At 38.9% G+C, this 17,527-nt stretch overlaps 1 protein-coding gene across 1 annotated transcript in view; it reads right to left on the bottom strand.

Moving 5' to 3' along the window:
* Window positions 1–1,118: 1,118 nt before the first annotated feature.
* SERPINI2 (serpin family I member 2) overlaps window positions 1,119–17,527 on the bottom strand; it is a 41,529-nt gene continuing 25,120 nt past the window's right edge. The window contains exons 6-8 of the mRNA XM_072621016.1: window positions 10,451–10,537; window positions 5,717–5,806; window positions 1,119–1,347 (exon numbers count right to left, since the gene is read on the bottom strand). Of these exons, the coding sequence (XP_072477117.1) occupies window positions 1,271–1,347; window positions 5,717–5,806; window positions 10,451–10,537 (254 nt within the window). The 3' untranslated portion in view covers window positions 1,119–1,270. The remainder of the gene's footprint in view (window positions 1,348–5,716; window positions 5,807–10,450; window positions 10,538–17,527) is intronic.

The following is a 17,527-nucleotide window of genomic DNA, read 5'->3' as shown; positions in this document are numbered from 1 at the left end:
GGCTGAAAGAACAACGTAAGTATCCATCATACAGGATATTAAGTGACCCTCAAAACAGCAGTGTCGACAATAAGCTGGAACAAGGAGGAATGTCCTTCTCTCCTTCCTCCTTGATAGTCTCATTCCCAATCACCCCATCCTATCCCAGAGATCCCCTCCTAGGCCACGAATTATAGAACCAGGAACTCACACATTCTGCCTGCCTACCTTGAGCTAGCATGACATGGTGGATAGGGCACTGGACTGAATCAGGAGCACGTTTGTTCAGATGCCACCTGCAATTCATGGCAATGTAACACTGGGCAAGTCATTTAACCCCTCTGTACCTCAGTTTCCTAACCTGTAAAACGAAGGGTTTAGGATTAATCTCCTCTAAGATCTCTTAAAGCTCTAAATCTATATTACCATGAAAATAAAAGGTCAATTTAAGTAATTCGTGGTGCTTACTAATCTGTAAAGACGTGAATCTTATTTGCATGTTTGTGAAAGTTTTCTGAACATGGAAAATACAAAGAAATCTATTTCTGAGAGCATGTTTTTCAAATAGAGCCTTAAGTAGCAAATCTACAGCTCAAAATAAGCCCAGAGATGGAGAGTAGAATGTGGTTAATATTAGAAGGGGCTCTCCTAGGGCACAACCTCTAGGAAAAGGAAGTGAGCCATGTGCTATATAATAGCTTCTTGATTTAATATTGAAGAAACAGTTTAATTGTTGCTAGCACTCTCTAAAATTATGTGCTGTAGGCAAAGCTCCATTGTCCTATGCTAGGTATAACTCAGACTTCAAACTATCTTTTCAGCTAAAGCTATTATTGGAACTTTTATAGGCTCATAGATCCACCATTGAAAGTGACCACAGAGGCCACCTTGTCTAAGACCTTGATTTTACTGATTAAGAAACTAAGGCCAAGAAAACTCAAGTGATTTGTTCGGTTAAGTGACTCACCAGCTGAGAACATAGGGAATTTAATATCTCATTTGGCCATGTCTCAGTGTGAGCGTTTTTTATAACAAAATTTCAAATAATTTTACTACTTACCATGTTTATCTGCCTGCTCTAAAGTAGCAAAACCATTTATACAGAGAATAGTGACTACATATACACCAATAAGCCAATCTGTAACTTTCCATTTATTCATTATACAGGGGCCTCTAATTTGTCCATACCGGAAAAAAAGGAAAGGAAAAGAAATGACATTTTTATACTAATAGATTTGGCCAATCATTCATTTTCAAAAAATTCATTTCTTGGCGGAGTCGAAGCCTTCATTTACAGCGAATCCATATCTCTTCCCCTCATCTTTTGGGCCTCAGGGTTTGTCACCCTTCCCATAAACAAAATTGATTCTAGGAAAAGAAAAGAAAAATCACTTTTGTATTTTGGAAGGAATATATAGCTTGGGGGTGACAGGGAAACCAATCACTAATTTATTTTTAAAACACTCCCTCTTCCAATTTTTTTAAAAGTCTTTCTTCCTGTGTCGAAATGGGCAGCAGATAATACTGTTTCCTTTTCTTTCATTGTTTCATTGTTCAATATCATTAATAACCACCATTATTCATGTTACTTATTATTAATCATATCACATGGAAAATTATAAAGCATTTATGAAACAAGCACATTACATTAGAAATCCTTCTTTGAATTACAAAACAAGTAAAGTAGCTGTGGAAATTGGATTGTAATCATAGGCAGATAGAGACACATTCAAGGTATGCAGTAAGTATGGTCATCAGTCTGGTGAAGGCTTCTCTAAAGCTTAGTAGATTTTTCTAAATGCATGTAATGTGAGCCCTGGAGGTTAGAGATACAACTTCCCAGTTCTCTTTATTCACTCTGAATCAATATTTAATACTCAAGGAGATATTTTTCATCATTAATGCTTCCAGGCCTTCACGAGAGCTATATAGAAGAAAGGATAGAAAAACAAACATCTGTTTCTAGCCATCCCTTTGCTTGCTAGTTAATAAGAACTAAAGAATTAAGTACAAAAAAAAGCCACAAATAAATATTGTGTCAAAACTGATTCACCCTTTCTCCAAAATGACTAAGGAAACTGACTCAAATGGGTTAAGTGTATTCAAAACTGTCTCAGAGCTTTAAGGTAATGTATTTCCTCCTAAGAAGAATGAATGACACTTAGAAAATTGCAATGTGAATTTTCATGCAATTTTTTTAAAAAAATAAATAATTAAAATAAAAATACTTGGCATTCAGTATGACTATGGAACAATACTTTGTCACTGGCCCAAAGAAGGTCAGAGTCTTATATATTACAAGAACCACTCATCAGTTATGGACCACTGTCAATTAATCATCAAGTAGTTATGAAACACCTAATGCGTTCCAGGCACTGCACTAAGGTCTAGGGATACAAATACAAAATTAAAAGCATTGCTGTCCTTAAGGAGCTGATAGTCTAACATTGTTGAGTCATTTCAGTTGTGTCCAAATCTTTGTGACTTCATTTAGGTGTTTGTTTGCAATGATAACTAGAGTGGTTTGCCATTTTCTTTTCCTGCTATTTTGCAGATGAGGAAACTGAGGCAAGTAGGGTTAAGTTGCTTGCCTAGGGTCACAAAGTTAATATTTAAGGCCAGATTTGAACTCACAAAGGTGAGTCTTCCTGACTTCAGGCCCAGCACTCTGTGCACTACCCCCTCCCCCCAGCTGTCTAATACTTATTTTTAATTGTGGTAAAAATTGATCATCCATATTGTTGGAATAGCTTATCATGCACCTGCCCCAGTAACTGGAACTAAGCACTACAGGAACTGAGGCAAAAACAAAGCTACTCTATCCATCAGTTGATCCTAATAGTGCATTCACCAGATGGTAGCAATTATAAGAACCAGTCAATGGATTCCACCCTTTGCTGGCTATCATCTTCACATATTTGATCCAGACTGGTTTTGCAGCATGCTTATTTGTCAAGGGGGATGTAAGGGAAAGGAGGAGAAGAGAGGAGAGGGGAGGAAAGATTATTTAATAAAGCTTCAGTAATATCTGGTCATCTGAGCAGATCTGAGAGTTCTGAAACTGGCAGGTGGTTGTGTTATTTTAAGTGGAATATCATTTTTATGGGAATCAAAGGATTCACTTTACTTTTCAGAACTAGAAAATTTGATTCTATACATGATTATTCAAAAATGTGCTATAGAAAGAAAGGAAGAAAGAAAAAGAAAGAAAGAAAGAAAGAAAGAAAGAAAGAAAGAAAGAAAGAAAGAAAGAAAGAAAGAAAGAAAGAAAGAAAGAAAGAAAAAGAAAGAAAGAAAGGAAAAGAAAGGAAGGAAGAAAGAAAGGAAAAAGGAAGGGAGAAAGAAATGGAAGGAGGGAAAGAGGAAGGACAAATGATTTAGACAGGAAAGAAGAAAGGGAGAAAAGGAAGGGAAGGAAAAGGGCAGAAGAGAAGGAAGGAAGGGGAAATAAAAGTAGAAAAGAAGAAGAGAGAGGGAGAGAGGGAGAGAGAGAGAGAGGGAGAGAGAGAGAAAGTATGTGTGTGTGTGTGTGTGTGTGTGTGTGTGTGTGTTGTGCTTGATGGTTGAATTAGAAGAAGAAAGAATGAATTATTTTGGGGAAAGGGTATGGCATTGGTTGAAAAAAATTTAGCTATAGATAAAAATTTATTGAACTTAACAGAAATTCAGATAGGTGTTCATATTCTCAAAGTCAAGGGCAAGGTTACCTGGTTTATGTAAAACATAAATCCACTGTGAAGCACAATGATTTTGCTCTCCTTTAAATGGTATCTTGTATGCATTAGTAGAGCAGCAGAACCAAAAATGAGGACAACATGTTGTCCCAGGATAAAGACCATTTCTCCTCTCCCTGTAGGAGCCGTTACTTTCCCAGTAAGGGAGCTGTCCATTGTCCTCACACAAATTTAAGGACAGCCCTCTTTTTGGACCTTCTCATCTCACCATTATTCAGAAAATGGAGAATTTTCATTAAGGCCTGATGACTAAGCAACATGACAAATAAATAAATAAGTGGGATTTCTTCAGTACAGAACTACACTGTGGCTTTGCTGATTACTGTTTTTGGACCTTAGACTATAAGCAGGTCCCCTGTACCCCCATGGAACTTAGGAAATAAAGGAGGCAAGTATAATCACACCAAATGCCATTTTTCTCTTACCCATTGGTGCCCCCAGTGCTTTATTTCTCTCTGCTCTGGAGATTCAGTGTTTATGTACCCATTTTAGAGAATAACAGTTATCTAAAGGTCAAAGATGTTTAGCTCAAATGACCTACTCTCTCAGCACATTTCTACATAGGCTTATCCACCATTGCCTTTGTGGAGAATAAAGAAAGTTCTAAAACTATTCATTTCTTTTGAGATGCAGCACTTCCCCTGGGTCAACCAGTAACCAGTTGCAAGAGAGACAGGTGTCCCCTTAGGCATCATCTGGTAGGATCAGGAAGATTGTAAACCAATACAACATTAATGCCAACATTAATAAAGAAAGCCAGTCAGGAAAAGCTGATTTCAAGTGTCACCACTAATAAATACTGGCTGTGTGACCTTGGGTCAGTCATTGACCCTCTCATCTGTCCCGATTCCATATATTCAGTTACCTTTTTAATGTGCCTGGCTAGCTCTCTAAATATAGTGGAAGCTATTTCTTTAGCCTATGTGGATTTAGCCAGGAATCTTTCCTGTGTAAGCTGGTAGCATGGAGAAATTTTCTAATCCTTATCTCCAAACCTCAGTCCATATGTCCACTTCTTACCAGAAGCCTCCACTAACTCCTTCATCCCAGATGTTAGTGCCCCCTTATTTCTTATATCGGTCCATATTGTCTCCTCTGATAGAATGGAAGGTCTTTTAGGGCCAGGGATTGTTTCATATTTTTTCTTTTTATCCTATCACATCGCCTATTACATTCAAAAAATATAATTATACTTAGTTGATTGCCTCACCTGCCCCCTAACTCTGCTCTGTGGATACCTTCTCTTATGGGTGAGTTTTTTCTGGAAGCTCAGTTTGGGGGAGGGGGGGTAGAACACCAAACCAGCCATTCTTAATTCTCTTAATTCATCTCTATGGCTCAGCCAAGGTACCTCTATCCTCCACCCATCTGCTTCTCATCTCCCTTTTTTATGTGTTGGTTTTCACCATTAGAATACAAACTCTTTGAGATCAGGAACTGTGTGCATATGTGTGTATGTGTATATATGTACGCATATATGTATATGTGGTACGTTTGTGTGTATATGTGTGTACATGTATTGTACATTGTATATCTATGTATTATGTGTATGTGTGTGCATACACATGTGTATATATACATATAACATGCACACATACATGTGTGCATTATACACAGTGTATGTGTACATGTGTGTATATACACACACAAATGTGTGCATGTATATATGTGTGTATATATTATGGTATTTGTCTTAGCATGGTGCCTGGTACATAGTTAGCATTTAATAAATGCTTATTGACTGACTGACTGATGTACGCTGTATCCTTTTCTCTTTTATGTCATATGAGAAAGTCTTCCTTTGGTACCAGTTTATATGGCAATATATGTTCCCACTATATTTGGTCTTACCCTAAGCAGGGAAAGGTACGGAGATGGCCTCTTCATTTACCTACATCCACATATAAAAATTGTGCCTGATTGCAGTTACCTCAGCTCTAGAAGCCTTTTTTTTGCCACTGTGATCAGTAAACCATTCAGCATGAGGGTCCCAGTAAATTTACCTGTTGGGTTATTCTTCAAAATAAATAAGAAAGGCCGATTAGCTACAAACTGTTTTGAATCCAGGCTCATGATTACGGGCACCTGCCCACCTGCAAAACAAACGAACAAAAAGACACAATGTCAGTAGGGTTGGTTGGTTGAGATGGAAAGGTTCAGACAGAAAATACCCTCATGGAGTTTTTAAATAGGTAGAAAAGGCCACGTTACTTGAACCATTCATATGCAGAAGAAATGACTCATTTTCTAAACATAGAGAAATTTGTAATGAATTTAAGTGATAAAGAGCAAAATATAATTATTGTATGATTTCTAAAGTATTCTTCTCTATACATTTCTGCTACCTGGCAAAGAATGCCAGCAATTACATTGTTCTCTATTATACTACATTAAATTACATTGAAGCTGTCAAAAATTGACATTCTAACTTAACTAAGTATCCAACTATTCCTTCTCGATGCATGCTGGTGGCTTTGTTCTTCCATGGTAGTCCCAAGATGCAGATCTGATCTACATCTTGTCCACTCTTCAGCTTTGAGGAAAGAGGTAAACATCTCTCAATGGTTGGAACAGCCAAACTCACCAAATTTCGCAGACATTTTTCTGTAAGCATGAAAGTTTTATTTTTGGTTTTTCTTGTTGCTGTGAAATCTCACACACATGCGTAACTCAAAATTCCCAAATGTTTTGTGGTGCATGCATGACAAGGATTTGACTGTGAGAGCACGTCCAGAGTATTGTGTTTGGAGTGAAGGACACTGAAGAGCTGGAGAGAAATCTCGAGGAAGGCAACTGCTGTGATGAAAGGCCATGGGTTCATGCCATAGGAAGATGAGCTGAAGGAATAGGGAATGTTTTGCCTAGAGAAGAAATGACTGAGGGAGGACATGACAGCTGTATTTGAAGTATTTGAAGGGCTCTTGTGTTAAAGACAAATGGGACCTTTTCTGTTTAGTTTCAGATAGAAGAGCTAGGAGCTATAGACAGAAAGCACTAAGAGGAGAATTGACGAAAGGTACAGTTATCACCACCCTGGAATAAAATGGGCTGTCTCAGGAGGCAGTGGGTAGGTTTCCCTATTAATAGAGGTCTCCATGCAAAGGATGAATAACTATTTGTTGACTAAGAAATGTATTGTCCCACAGGGGTTTAGCCAAGGGGTTCCTGAAATAACTGCCAAATTTAGGCACCCAGTTGGCACAATGGATAGAATACTAGGCTGGAGTCAGAAAGACTCATGTTCTCTTGGTTCAAATCTGGACACTTGCTAGCTGCATGACCCTGGGTAAGTCACTTAAACATGTTTGCCTCAGCTTCCTTGACTGTAAAATGAACTGGAGGAGGATATGGCAAACCACTTCAGTATCTTTTCCAATAAAACCGCAAATGGGGTCATAAAGAATTAAAACAACTAAGCAAAGGTATCACCTGCCTTCCAAGGTTGTTGTGAGGATCAAACAAAATAACACTATGGAGTGTTTAGCGTAGTGGCTGTCACATAGGAAGCACTATCTAAGTGTTAGCTCTTGTTGCTGTTACTGATGTTGATTTTGGATTAGTCCTTTATAGATTGTGTACTCTCTCATTCCCTTCTTTTTGCAGCTAGGTGGTAGGTGCAGTGAGTTGGAGTGCTGGACCTTGAGTCAAGATGACCTGGGGCCTCAGACACCAGCTATGTAACCCTGAGGAAGTTCCTTTATCTCCTCAGTCTCATGTCTCTTCATCTGTTAAATGGGAACAATAAGTACCTTCTCCACAGAATGTTTTTGAAGATCATATGAGATATGTGCAAATCACTTTGCAAGCCGAAGAGCTGTATGTCAATACTAGCTATTATTAGTGTTTTATTAGGGTTTCTCACTGTTTAGCAGGAACAAAAAGCTGATCACTTCCTTCTAGACCACACCAGTCTAATACAGCTGATGTTATCATTTGCAATAACTTGCTTATCCTTGAAGATTTGAAATGGGGAAATTTTTAAATGAATTTTAAAAACTCATAAAATATCTATTCCTCTCTTGTAAATATTTGATTAGTGGCATAAAAGAATAAGAAAATGTATGCTCAGTCAGGGATTTGTGACAGTCATATCATTCTCAATACTATGCGAGACATTAGGTTTTCACTCCCCAGTTACTGGCTGAAGGGTTTGGGTTTTTGTCTGAATCACCCAAATGGTTCACTATTGAGGGACACCAGTGGTCTTTCTCCAGAAACACAAAGCAAGTTTTTCTCATCCCTTGCCATTTACCTTCACATTTTCCATCAAGCCCCTAGGGAATCCACTGAATTCCCTGGAAACTTCCCTCTGGTGCTTTTACTATTTTGTAACTATTGAGGCTGGACCTCATCTACTGCCCACCCTCACATGAACTGCTCCCGTAAAAGGCAAGAAAGCAGTCAGACCATTGCCTGTCTTGCGTTCTGCTTCCAGTTGTAATCCCATGGCAAGGGACTGCACAGAACCACAGAATTTCAGTTTGACAAGTCAGTCATTCTGCCTTCACCTCATGCGTGGCCTCTGTATCCTTCAAGGAAGCTTTTGTTGTTGTTCTTAAGTCATTTCAGTTATGTCTGACTCTTTTGGGGGTTTGGGGGGGCAAAGGTATTGGAGTAGTTTGCCATTTCCTTCTCCAGGTCATTTTACAGATGAGGAAACTGAGGCAAATAGGGTTAAACGACTTACTCAGGGTCATACAAATCGTAACTTTCTGAGGCTGGGTTTGGACTCATGATGATGGGTCTTCCTGATTCCAAGGCCTGTGCTCTATCCACTATACCACCTAAGTGCCCCAAGAAAATTCTAGTCTTATAAGATATATAATAACCGTGTATGTATGTATATATGTGTATGTGTGTGTGTGCATTTCTGACTTAAAGATAGGAAATCCTGGGCTCAAATTCTGTCACAGATACTCAAATTCTGTTACTAGATGTCCCTCAACTGATCCCTTAACTTCTCAGGGCCTCAGTTTCCTCATTCATGAAAGGAGAGAGTTGGATTTGCTGTCCTCTGAACTGCCTTTCAGCTCTAAAAAAGTGTGTGTGTACATCTATCTATCTACATATCTATATCTACCTATTTACATACATATATACCTACACACAGACATACATGTATATGTCTACACATCTGGGAAGGTGATATAGTCTGACCAATGCCCTATATTCTCACTCAATGGACAAGGTCCCTTTTTTGTGAAAAATTTACATTATATGGTAGCTGAGTTCCCTTCCAGTGCTGAAATTCTCTGCTGCTAGGCTCTGGTGGTCCTCCCTAGCCTTACAGAGTAACTTTTAAAATCCCCAACACAGAGCAGCAGCTAGTCCCCAGCTGATAGCAACATGGTACTGATAGATTTAAGGTCTATCCATTTAACCTACAAATTTCCTTGATGCTGAATGCCATTTGAAAATTAATCTGAATGACATGTTTTAATGAAGCACTGCTCTCAATGTGGCTATTAATTAATAGACATTCATCAGATGACAGATTAAAAGATGTGTTTTTTTAAAGGCATGCACTTGAAAATGTTGGTTTGAAAGTAGAAAAATTCTATAATTAAACATTAAGATAAATCATTGAGAGACTCATTAGAGTTAGTTTGTCTTCAATTCCTAATTAGTTCTCCTAGGCTTAAAGAAAAGTTTAAAAACATTTCTATATTACAGAATTACGTGAAGTTTAGGCTCTACATAAACTATCATTAATTAGGAGAAGTGGAGCATGAAAACATCATTCTGATATTGTAAACGGCAACAGTCACTGAAGTGGAATTAGCGAAGTTGGAAAATAATAATAATAGATGGGGGCAACTAACATTTTTATATAGCCCTTTAATGTTTGCCAAACACTTTGTAAATATTATCTCATTTAATCCTTACAGCAACCCTGGTCGGTATTATTATCCCATTTTAAAGAAGAGGAAACTGAGGAAAGAGAGATTAAATGATTTATCCAGGATCATAAAGCTTGTTAGTGTCTCAGACTGGATTTGAATTCAGATCTTCCTGACTCCAGGTCCAGTGTTCTTTCTACTACCCCACCTGACTATATCACAGGTCATTATTAATGAAAATTGTCTAAGACATATTCCTAGAAATTCAATAAAGTTATGCCATTTTGGTTAATTTTATTTTTAAATCCTTGAACTGATTTTTAAATTTTTTTTTGCATCTGGGTAGCCCTTATTATGCCAATTTACATGTTACCTGGCTTGCATGTATAATAATATATATATAATGATGTATTATGTATTATAATATAATATATATGAGATATATAATAATAATGGCAACAAACAACAACTAACATTTTCTTAGCATTATGTGTCAGCGACTGTGCTAATTGCTTTATAGTCAGTATTTCATTTGATCCTCGTAACAATCAGTGAGGTAGCTTATCAGCCCTCCTCTACAGATGGGGAAAATGAGGCAGACAGGAGTTAAGTATTTGCCCAGGATCATAACTATTGAGTCACTGAGGTTGAATTTGAATGCAGGTCTTCCTGACTCAAGGCTTAGGGCTCTATTCACAGTTGCCCCATCTGAGTCTTAACACAGCAATAGATCTATTTCCTGTATATTTGCTATCGCAAAACAATGAATATTCAACTTATTGCAACAATTTCGTAATCTTGTAGCATGATTAGAATCTGTAGACGAGAAGGAGCGATGTCCATGGATGAGAACTGGACCTCTGATCATCCTTCCTCTTAAGCAAATGTCTGTCTTACCAGTCGCTGCCGCTGCTTCACTGCCATCTTCGTTTATCACAAAGGCAATTTTTTGTGTGATTTGAGAGACATACAAGTCAGATGAATCTGAAGGAGGAAATGGAGAATATTTTCAGTCATGAAAGAGAATAGCTAAGAAGCTGCCAAGTAGCTTGCTGCCAAGTGCTTCCTTTTCAATGATCAATGAAAAGGAGTAGAAATATCAAGGTTATTTTTGCTTGATTTTAAAGATCGTGAGCCTTGAAACAGGAGGCATGTTAAACAGCTAGACCCATTTAATGGAAAATTTTATGAAGGGAATGCATTTGTTTTGACACCCTGATTTAAGTCTAATGATAGTTCTTGGTTTTGCTTTTACTTTTTTAATTTGAACAAATGCTTCCTTTTAGATTGTCCATCAATCTGTCTTTTTTTTTTTTTTTTTTTGCTATTTGACTGATACTTCTAATACCTACTAAGTGAATATGCTTCCAGCAAGCCAGCCCAAACAAATGAAGAAGAAAAATCTGAAATGAGGAACCTTCCTACAGTGGAAGGGCATGGAAGCCTCCAGAAGATGGATGATGAAATATCTGAAAGAATCTTTTGGAATGACCTGAAGCCCTGGTAGGAACACTTAGGGGTGGGTCGGGAAGTGCTTTCCTGGATCAGGGTCTCATGAGCCAGAGAGGACTTATAAGGGGACCAGTGACTTCACAGGAAGGAAAGAGGAAGACTGGGAAGCACACAAAAGTAAGTTCAGAGAAGAGACTAGGAAGCAGATTCTAGGAAGGTCTGAAAAGCAGACCAGACCTAGGACCAAGTACAGATCTACTTCAGTTCAATTGAATGGATGTAGTGTCCATTTCATTCCAGAGGGGGCTAAAGCAAGTAAAAGGAAGAGATCTTCCTGTTCCTCAAGCAGTGCCTGACAAACTGGTCTGTGGCTAGACTGACTCACTTTGTATAAGAAATGTGCACTTTGTAAACAGGTGAAATTCTTTTAGATATTATAAATTGTAAGGAGGCCAAATCACTAAAGGCATCAGAAGTTGGATTTCTTAAAGTCCAGGAAGAATAAAAACTATTTCAGGAGAAAGGGGGAGAGAAAGAGAAGGGGAGGGAGAGAGAGAGAAAGAGAGAGAGAGAGAGAGAGAGGAGAGAGAAAGGGAGGGAAGGAGAAAGAGGAGAGAAAGCTCAAACGGATGTCACTTTCAAGGAGACTGAAGAGATTGGCACTAAGCCTTGCAATGTCCTGCCACTCAAATCATTAAGAGAATCCAGTCAAGGTTTTGTGTACTTGAAACAATTGGATTCACTCTGCTTTCTGTTTCTGTCTTCTGTTTTGAGTGGCATGGTTCATTATGAGGTGTTTCTCCAAACCAACTGACTGGATCTACTACAAATGTATATTATCTGCTCATAACTGGGCTGTCAGACTTTTTAAAATCATTCACTATTATTCTCCATAGCAGCTACTCCGCTCCCTTTCACTTGTTGTCAAGTCTCCTATAGTACCTTCCCCACCCTCTCTGCTGAGGATTCTCCCTCATAATTCACTAAGAAAATTACAGGTATTTGCTGAGATCTCCATATATAGCCCTAGCTTCTCTCTCTTCTCAGTGCCAGTCCCTCATATCCAAGTACCTACTAAACATCTCAAACTGGAGGTCCCAAAGACATCTTAAATTAAGCTCATTAACTTTCCCCCAAACCTTCCCCTCTTCCAAACTTGCCTCGACATCAAGACACTTCCATCTCCCAGTTACTCAGACTCACAACCTTGATATTGTCCTCAATGCCTTCTTCTCAGTTACCCCATCTAGCAAATCTGTTGCCAAATCTTACCATTTCATAACTTCCCAACATCTTTTGTATATATCCAGTTCTCTACTCATAGATACCAATTTACGCTAGTTTGAGCCCTTATCATCACTTATCTAGACTATTAAAAGAAATTAAACAAGTCATAAGTGAACTTCCCAAATTAGAGGTGTATATATATATATATATATATATATGTATTATATATATAATACATATGTATGTAGATACGTACATACACATACATCCATACATAGAAAGATTTATAAGCAAGAGCCTTTTAATGGATCTCTCTGTCCCAAATCTCTCCCATTTCAATTCTTCCAACATTCAGTTGCTAAAGTGATCTTCCTTAGTATGGGTCTGATCAAACCAACCCCATACTCTACAAACTGTGATCGCTTCCAGGATTCAATATAAAGTGCTCTGTTTATACTTCAGGGCTCTTGATTGCATGACCCCTTCCTATATTTTCAGTCTGCTTTTACTTCATTCCCATCTACAAACTCTAATATCCAAGTAGCCAAACCTTCTTGCTCTTCCTTGCACCCAGCCTCCATGCCCTGTCTTAGGTCTTTGTACCCTCATGCCTGGAATGTTGTTTTCCTAACTTCTGGCTCCTAGTTCCCAGACTTCCTTTCAAATTTAGTTCTGTTTCTACCTTCATCAGAAGGCCTTTCCCATTCCCCAACCCTCAGCTTCTAATTCCTTCCCCTTTGAGATTATCTCTTCTACTGTATGTCTTGCATGTACAGCTATTTATATTCTGTCTCATTAGAGTATAAGCTCCTTGAGGGTACTGGCTTTTTTTTTTTTTTTTTTTTTTGCTGTTCTTTGTATTTGGGGGATTTAGAATAGTGAATGGTACATATTAGGTGAGAAGAACTTCTCCATCACTCTCAAGGCAGGCATACTCTCCAGTCACCTACAGTTCTACATAGCTTGCCACTTTTCACAGTAACTCCATTCCTATTGTCTTTCAGACACAGAGAACTGCTTGACACCCTAAGAGTATGCCACTTGAGGCTGAGTCCTTGGGGATAATGATATCCTACCTGAATGCATTCCAGAATGATTAATGTAATTCCAAGCTGGCATATCCACCAGAAATCAATGATTCTGGACCTCCCATTGCCATGGTTCAAACTCCTTTCTCTATCACTTATCCATGATTCCTTTATCTCATCCCTCTCCACCATCCTCCACTCCACTTCAGTACCACCACCAGCAAGTTCCTACTCTAAAGCCATGATCTCAGGAATGCCTAAATGGAATTTCATCTCAGACTTTGCTTTTCTCACCCTCTCCTTTTTCATGCTCTCTCCTGATGACACAGATTCCCTACCTCACCTTCCCAGGACTTGGTGCTCTTTCACTCATACCTCTCAACTCACTCATCATGGAAGAGAAGCTGAATCGTTCCTTACTCCCCCCAGTACCAAGTCATGAATCTCCTTCTACCACCATCACTAAGTAACATTTGAAGTTCATTCAGTAGCTACTATAAGCCAATCAAGATTCTTTTAACTGATATCTATAAAAATCTAGAATGCTCTCCTTACTTCCTCATTGACCTTGGTGCCAGGTACATAGTCTTTCCTCTCCAACTCCTGCCCTTATGGTAGAGGACTTCCACAGACATCCTAAGCTCTTAATTACTCAGTTACTCATTTTCCATGATTGATTATACCTCACCACAGATATACACAATGATGGTCGTATCACTGATCTTGGTCTTACCTAAAAGTGTTCCATATCCATGACTGTGAACTCTGAAAATCCTTTATCTGATGATAATCTGTTGCATTCCATCTCTCCCTCTGGTTTACAATACCAACTCCCTGTTCTTCATCTTTATCTTCAATCAATCCACTCCTCACTTCTTTCCCAATCAATTAGTCCTACACTGGCTACATTCTTTTCCTTTCCCTATTTTGACCCCTTAGTGAACCAGCTCAACTCTACCCTGTCTACTGCTCTTGAATCTCTTTCTCCTCTACCCTGTCAAAGACCTGGCCATTCTAAACCTTAACCTGGATTACTCTCACCATCCAAATGGCCTTTGCTCTCTCCTGACTTCCTGTCCTTCTTCTTCCACTGCCTCTTAGACATTTAAACTAGATGTCCCACAGATAATCTTAAACTCAGCATGACCAAAACTAACTGAACTCTTCGTTCCCTCTCTAAGTCCCTCTCCTCTTCCTACCTTCTTTATGGCTGTAAAGGCTGCCATCATTTTCCCACCATGGCTCACAAGTTAGATGTCATCCTTTACTTAATCACTAATCAAGTCCTGTCATTTCTACTTTCACAAAATTTCTAGTATATCCCCCCCTTCTCTTCTCTGACTGCCACCATCCTGATACAGACCCTCATCATCTCATTCTGAGACTACTGTTGGTTCCCTTGCCTCAAACCTCTTCACACTCTAGTTCTTCATCCACTCAGATTTCAAACTTATCTGACACATAATCTGACCACATACCCCACCCCCCATTCAGTAAACTCTAGAAACCCCCTATTGCCTTGAGGATCAAATGTAAAATCTAATTTGGGCTTTTAAAGTCCTTCATAACTCTCCCCTTCCTACTTTTTCAGTCTTCTCACACCTTACTGCCCTCTATATACTCTGACATCTGCTTCCTTGTTGTACCTTGCACAAGACATTTCATCTCTCAGTTCCATGAATTTTCACTGACTGTCCTTCATGCCTGAAATTCTCTCACTCTTCATCTCTTCCTTCTAGCTATCTTGGCTTCCTTCAAGTCTCAGCTAAAGTCCTTCCTCATGCAAGAAGCCTTTCCTAGACTTCCTTAATCTGAATACCTTTCTTCTGAGACCACTCCCAATTTTTTCCATATAACATTTTGTTTCCACATAGTTTTATTCGCATATCACCTTTTCCATTAGAGTGTAAGCTCTTTGAGAGCAGGAATTGTTTCTTCTTTTTTACTTTCTTTGTATCCCCAGCACTTAACATAGTGCCTGGTACATAGTAGGCACTTAATAATAAGTGTTAGGTGACTGAATAGTATATGCTTGAAATACTTTGTGTCTCATGGACTGCTTACTGGGCATTTGTATCTTTAGCCATCATTTTCTGGCTAAAGATAATTTCAATTTTGTCATGAGTTGGTATTTTCACTATATAAAGTATGATGGGTGAGGAGGTGAAACATATGAATAATTGATCACACCAAGTTCAGCTTACTGGGAGACCCTCCTCCCCCTTGTCAATTAAAATGCTGCCTGAGGGTTCAAAACATTTAATGAATTTTAATATATAAGCAGTATTAAGCTTGAAAGCTTTCTAGTTTACAGTGAAAAGAAGCCTGAGACCTTTGTCCCAGACTAAAACCTTTAAGAGGTAATCTCATTATCTGCAAGCTGATATTTTCTTTGTACCAGTGAATTTTGAGTATTCTCTGCCCTAGAGGCAAGAAGAAAGGGAGGGGAGATGGAGCTGAGATGTCAAGAGCAAGTCATGCTCTTTGTCTGGCCTCTGTACATAGAGACAGGTGTGGTCTGGGGATATCAGTTCTGCTTCCTTCCCTAAAGGGAGGGGCATGAAAAGGAATTCTCCTCCAAACTGACTTCCCTAATAACATGTATTGAGTACAAAAAGAATTATTTGCATTTATATGGTATTCTAAGTTTGGCATGCACTTTTCTCACAACAGCCTCCATGATTGAGGTAGTATTATTTCCAATTTCAGAAGCAGCTACAGAGGATATAGGTGACTATAGGTAGAGTGGGTAGACAGTTGGCCTCCAAGGTCTCCAATACCAGAGTTCAGGTCTTGCTTCTGACATGCACTAGATGTGTGGCCCCAGGTAAATTGTGTAACTTCTCAGAGCTGGGGTGCCAATCTATTTTAGGGGAGGAAGTTTCCTTCTCTTAGAGTTCCATGTACCTATGAAATCACAATTCCCAGCTCTATTCCCCATTTACATTTTATAGATGAAAAAAGTGAGGCTGTAAGTGGCTAAGTGATTTGTCCATAACCACACAGATGATTAAAGAGGTGATATGGGATTCACAGCTAAATCTTCTGAATCTAAGTCCAAGACCACATACTTAACTGACTTTGTCATGAATTAATGAGGGAAAGGACTTCAGGGCTTCCTGCTTGTCTGTCAGCAGGCCTGGGGGACTGTCTTATCCTTTAACTCATTCTTGTGACAGCCCAGGCTGCTTTTGCATGTGTATCCCCAGAGCCTCACCTAAAGCTCAACTCATAGCAAGTGCTTGATAAATGCTTTTCATTCAGATGCAGCTGGTCAGCTATAATGCTGGCACTGCCCACCCCCAGCTCTGGAAACCAGAGCTCAGCTAGAACTGGGGCAGACAATAGAGAAACTAGAAGTAAAAAAGTGCTGGTGACAATTGAGGACATTGATCCTTTCCTTCTGGGGATTTGCTTTTAGCTCTATTATTACTTGTAGAATCTCTTCTAAATATAATGGAATCAAATGGAAGGTGCCTCAGTTCCTTGCTCGTCCAAATCCTCTCATTTGACGCCTATGCTTTTGACAGGAGTACAGGCCTAGAGGTAGGAAAATTCATATTCCTGAGTTCAAATCCTGCCTCAGACACTTACTAGATGTGCGACTCTGAGCAAGTCACTTAGCCCCATTTGCCTCAGTTTCCCCACCTGTAAAGTGAGCTGGAGAAGGGAATGGCAAGCCACTCCAGTATCTTTGCCAAGAAAACTCCAAATGGGGTCATGAAGAGTCAGACACAATTGAAATAACTGAATAGAGGGAAAACAGATTTTGTTTGTTACTGAGATAGAAAGATGTACAAAATACTAACCTAGCCTTCAAAGGGTTTACATTTTGATGAAAGAGGTGGATGGAATACAGCAAGATAAATGACATTCTAAGAAAGAATGTAAGTGTAAAGATTAAGTCTATGCAAAATATTAGGAGAACTCTGAGGCTACAACTGTGTGATCTGAAGAATATGGTACCATAAACAGTTCTGAAGAATTAGGGGAAGGATGGAGGTTTACGGGAAAAAGATGAAAAATTCAGCTTTAAACATGATGGCTTTGAGATTGTAGTGGGATGTTTGGCTGAAGATACCCCACAAAGTATAGCTCTAGAGAGAGATCAGGCCTTGAGATCTATCGTTGGGTTGGGGAGGTATGGAGCAATCTGTCTGGAGATGGTCATTGGAGCCTTGAGAAGGAATGAGATGACTAAAAGAAAAGTTAGAAATAGAAGAAAGCCAAGGTCATATTCTTAGCATATATTCCATTTAAGGTAGAG

Source organism: Notamacropus eugenii, chromosome 6 (genome assembly GCF_028372415.1).
Source record: "Notamacropus eugenii isolate mMacEug1 chromosome 6, mMacEug1.pri_v2, whole genome shotgun sequence".
In the NCBI taxonomy this organism is placed as follows: domain Eukaryota; kingdom Metazoa; phylum Chordata; class Mammalia; order Diprotodontia; family Macropodidae; genus Notamacropus; species Notamacropus eugenii.
This window is presented reverse-complemented; position numbering and strand designations above follow the sequence as displayed.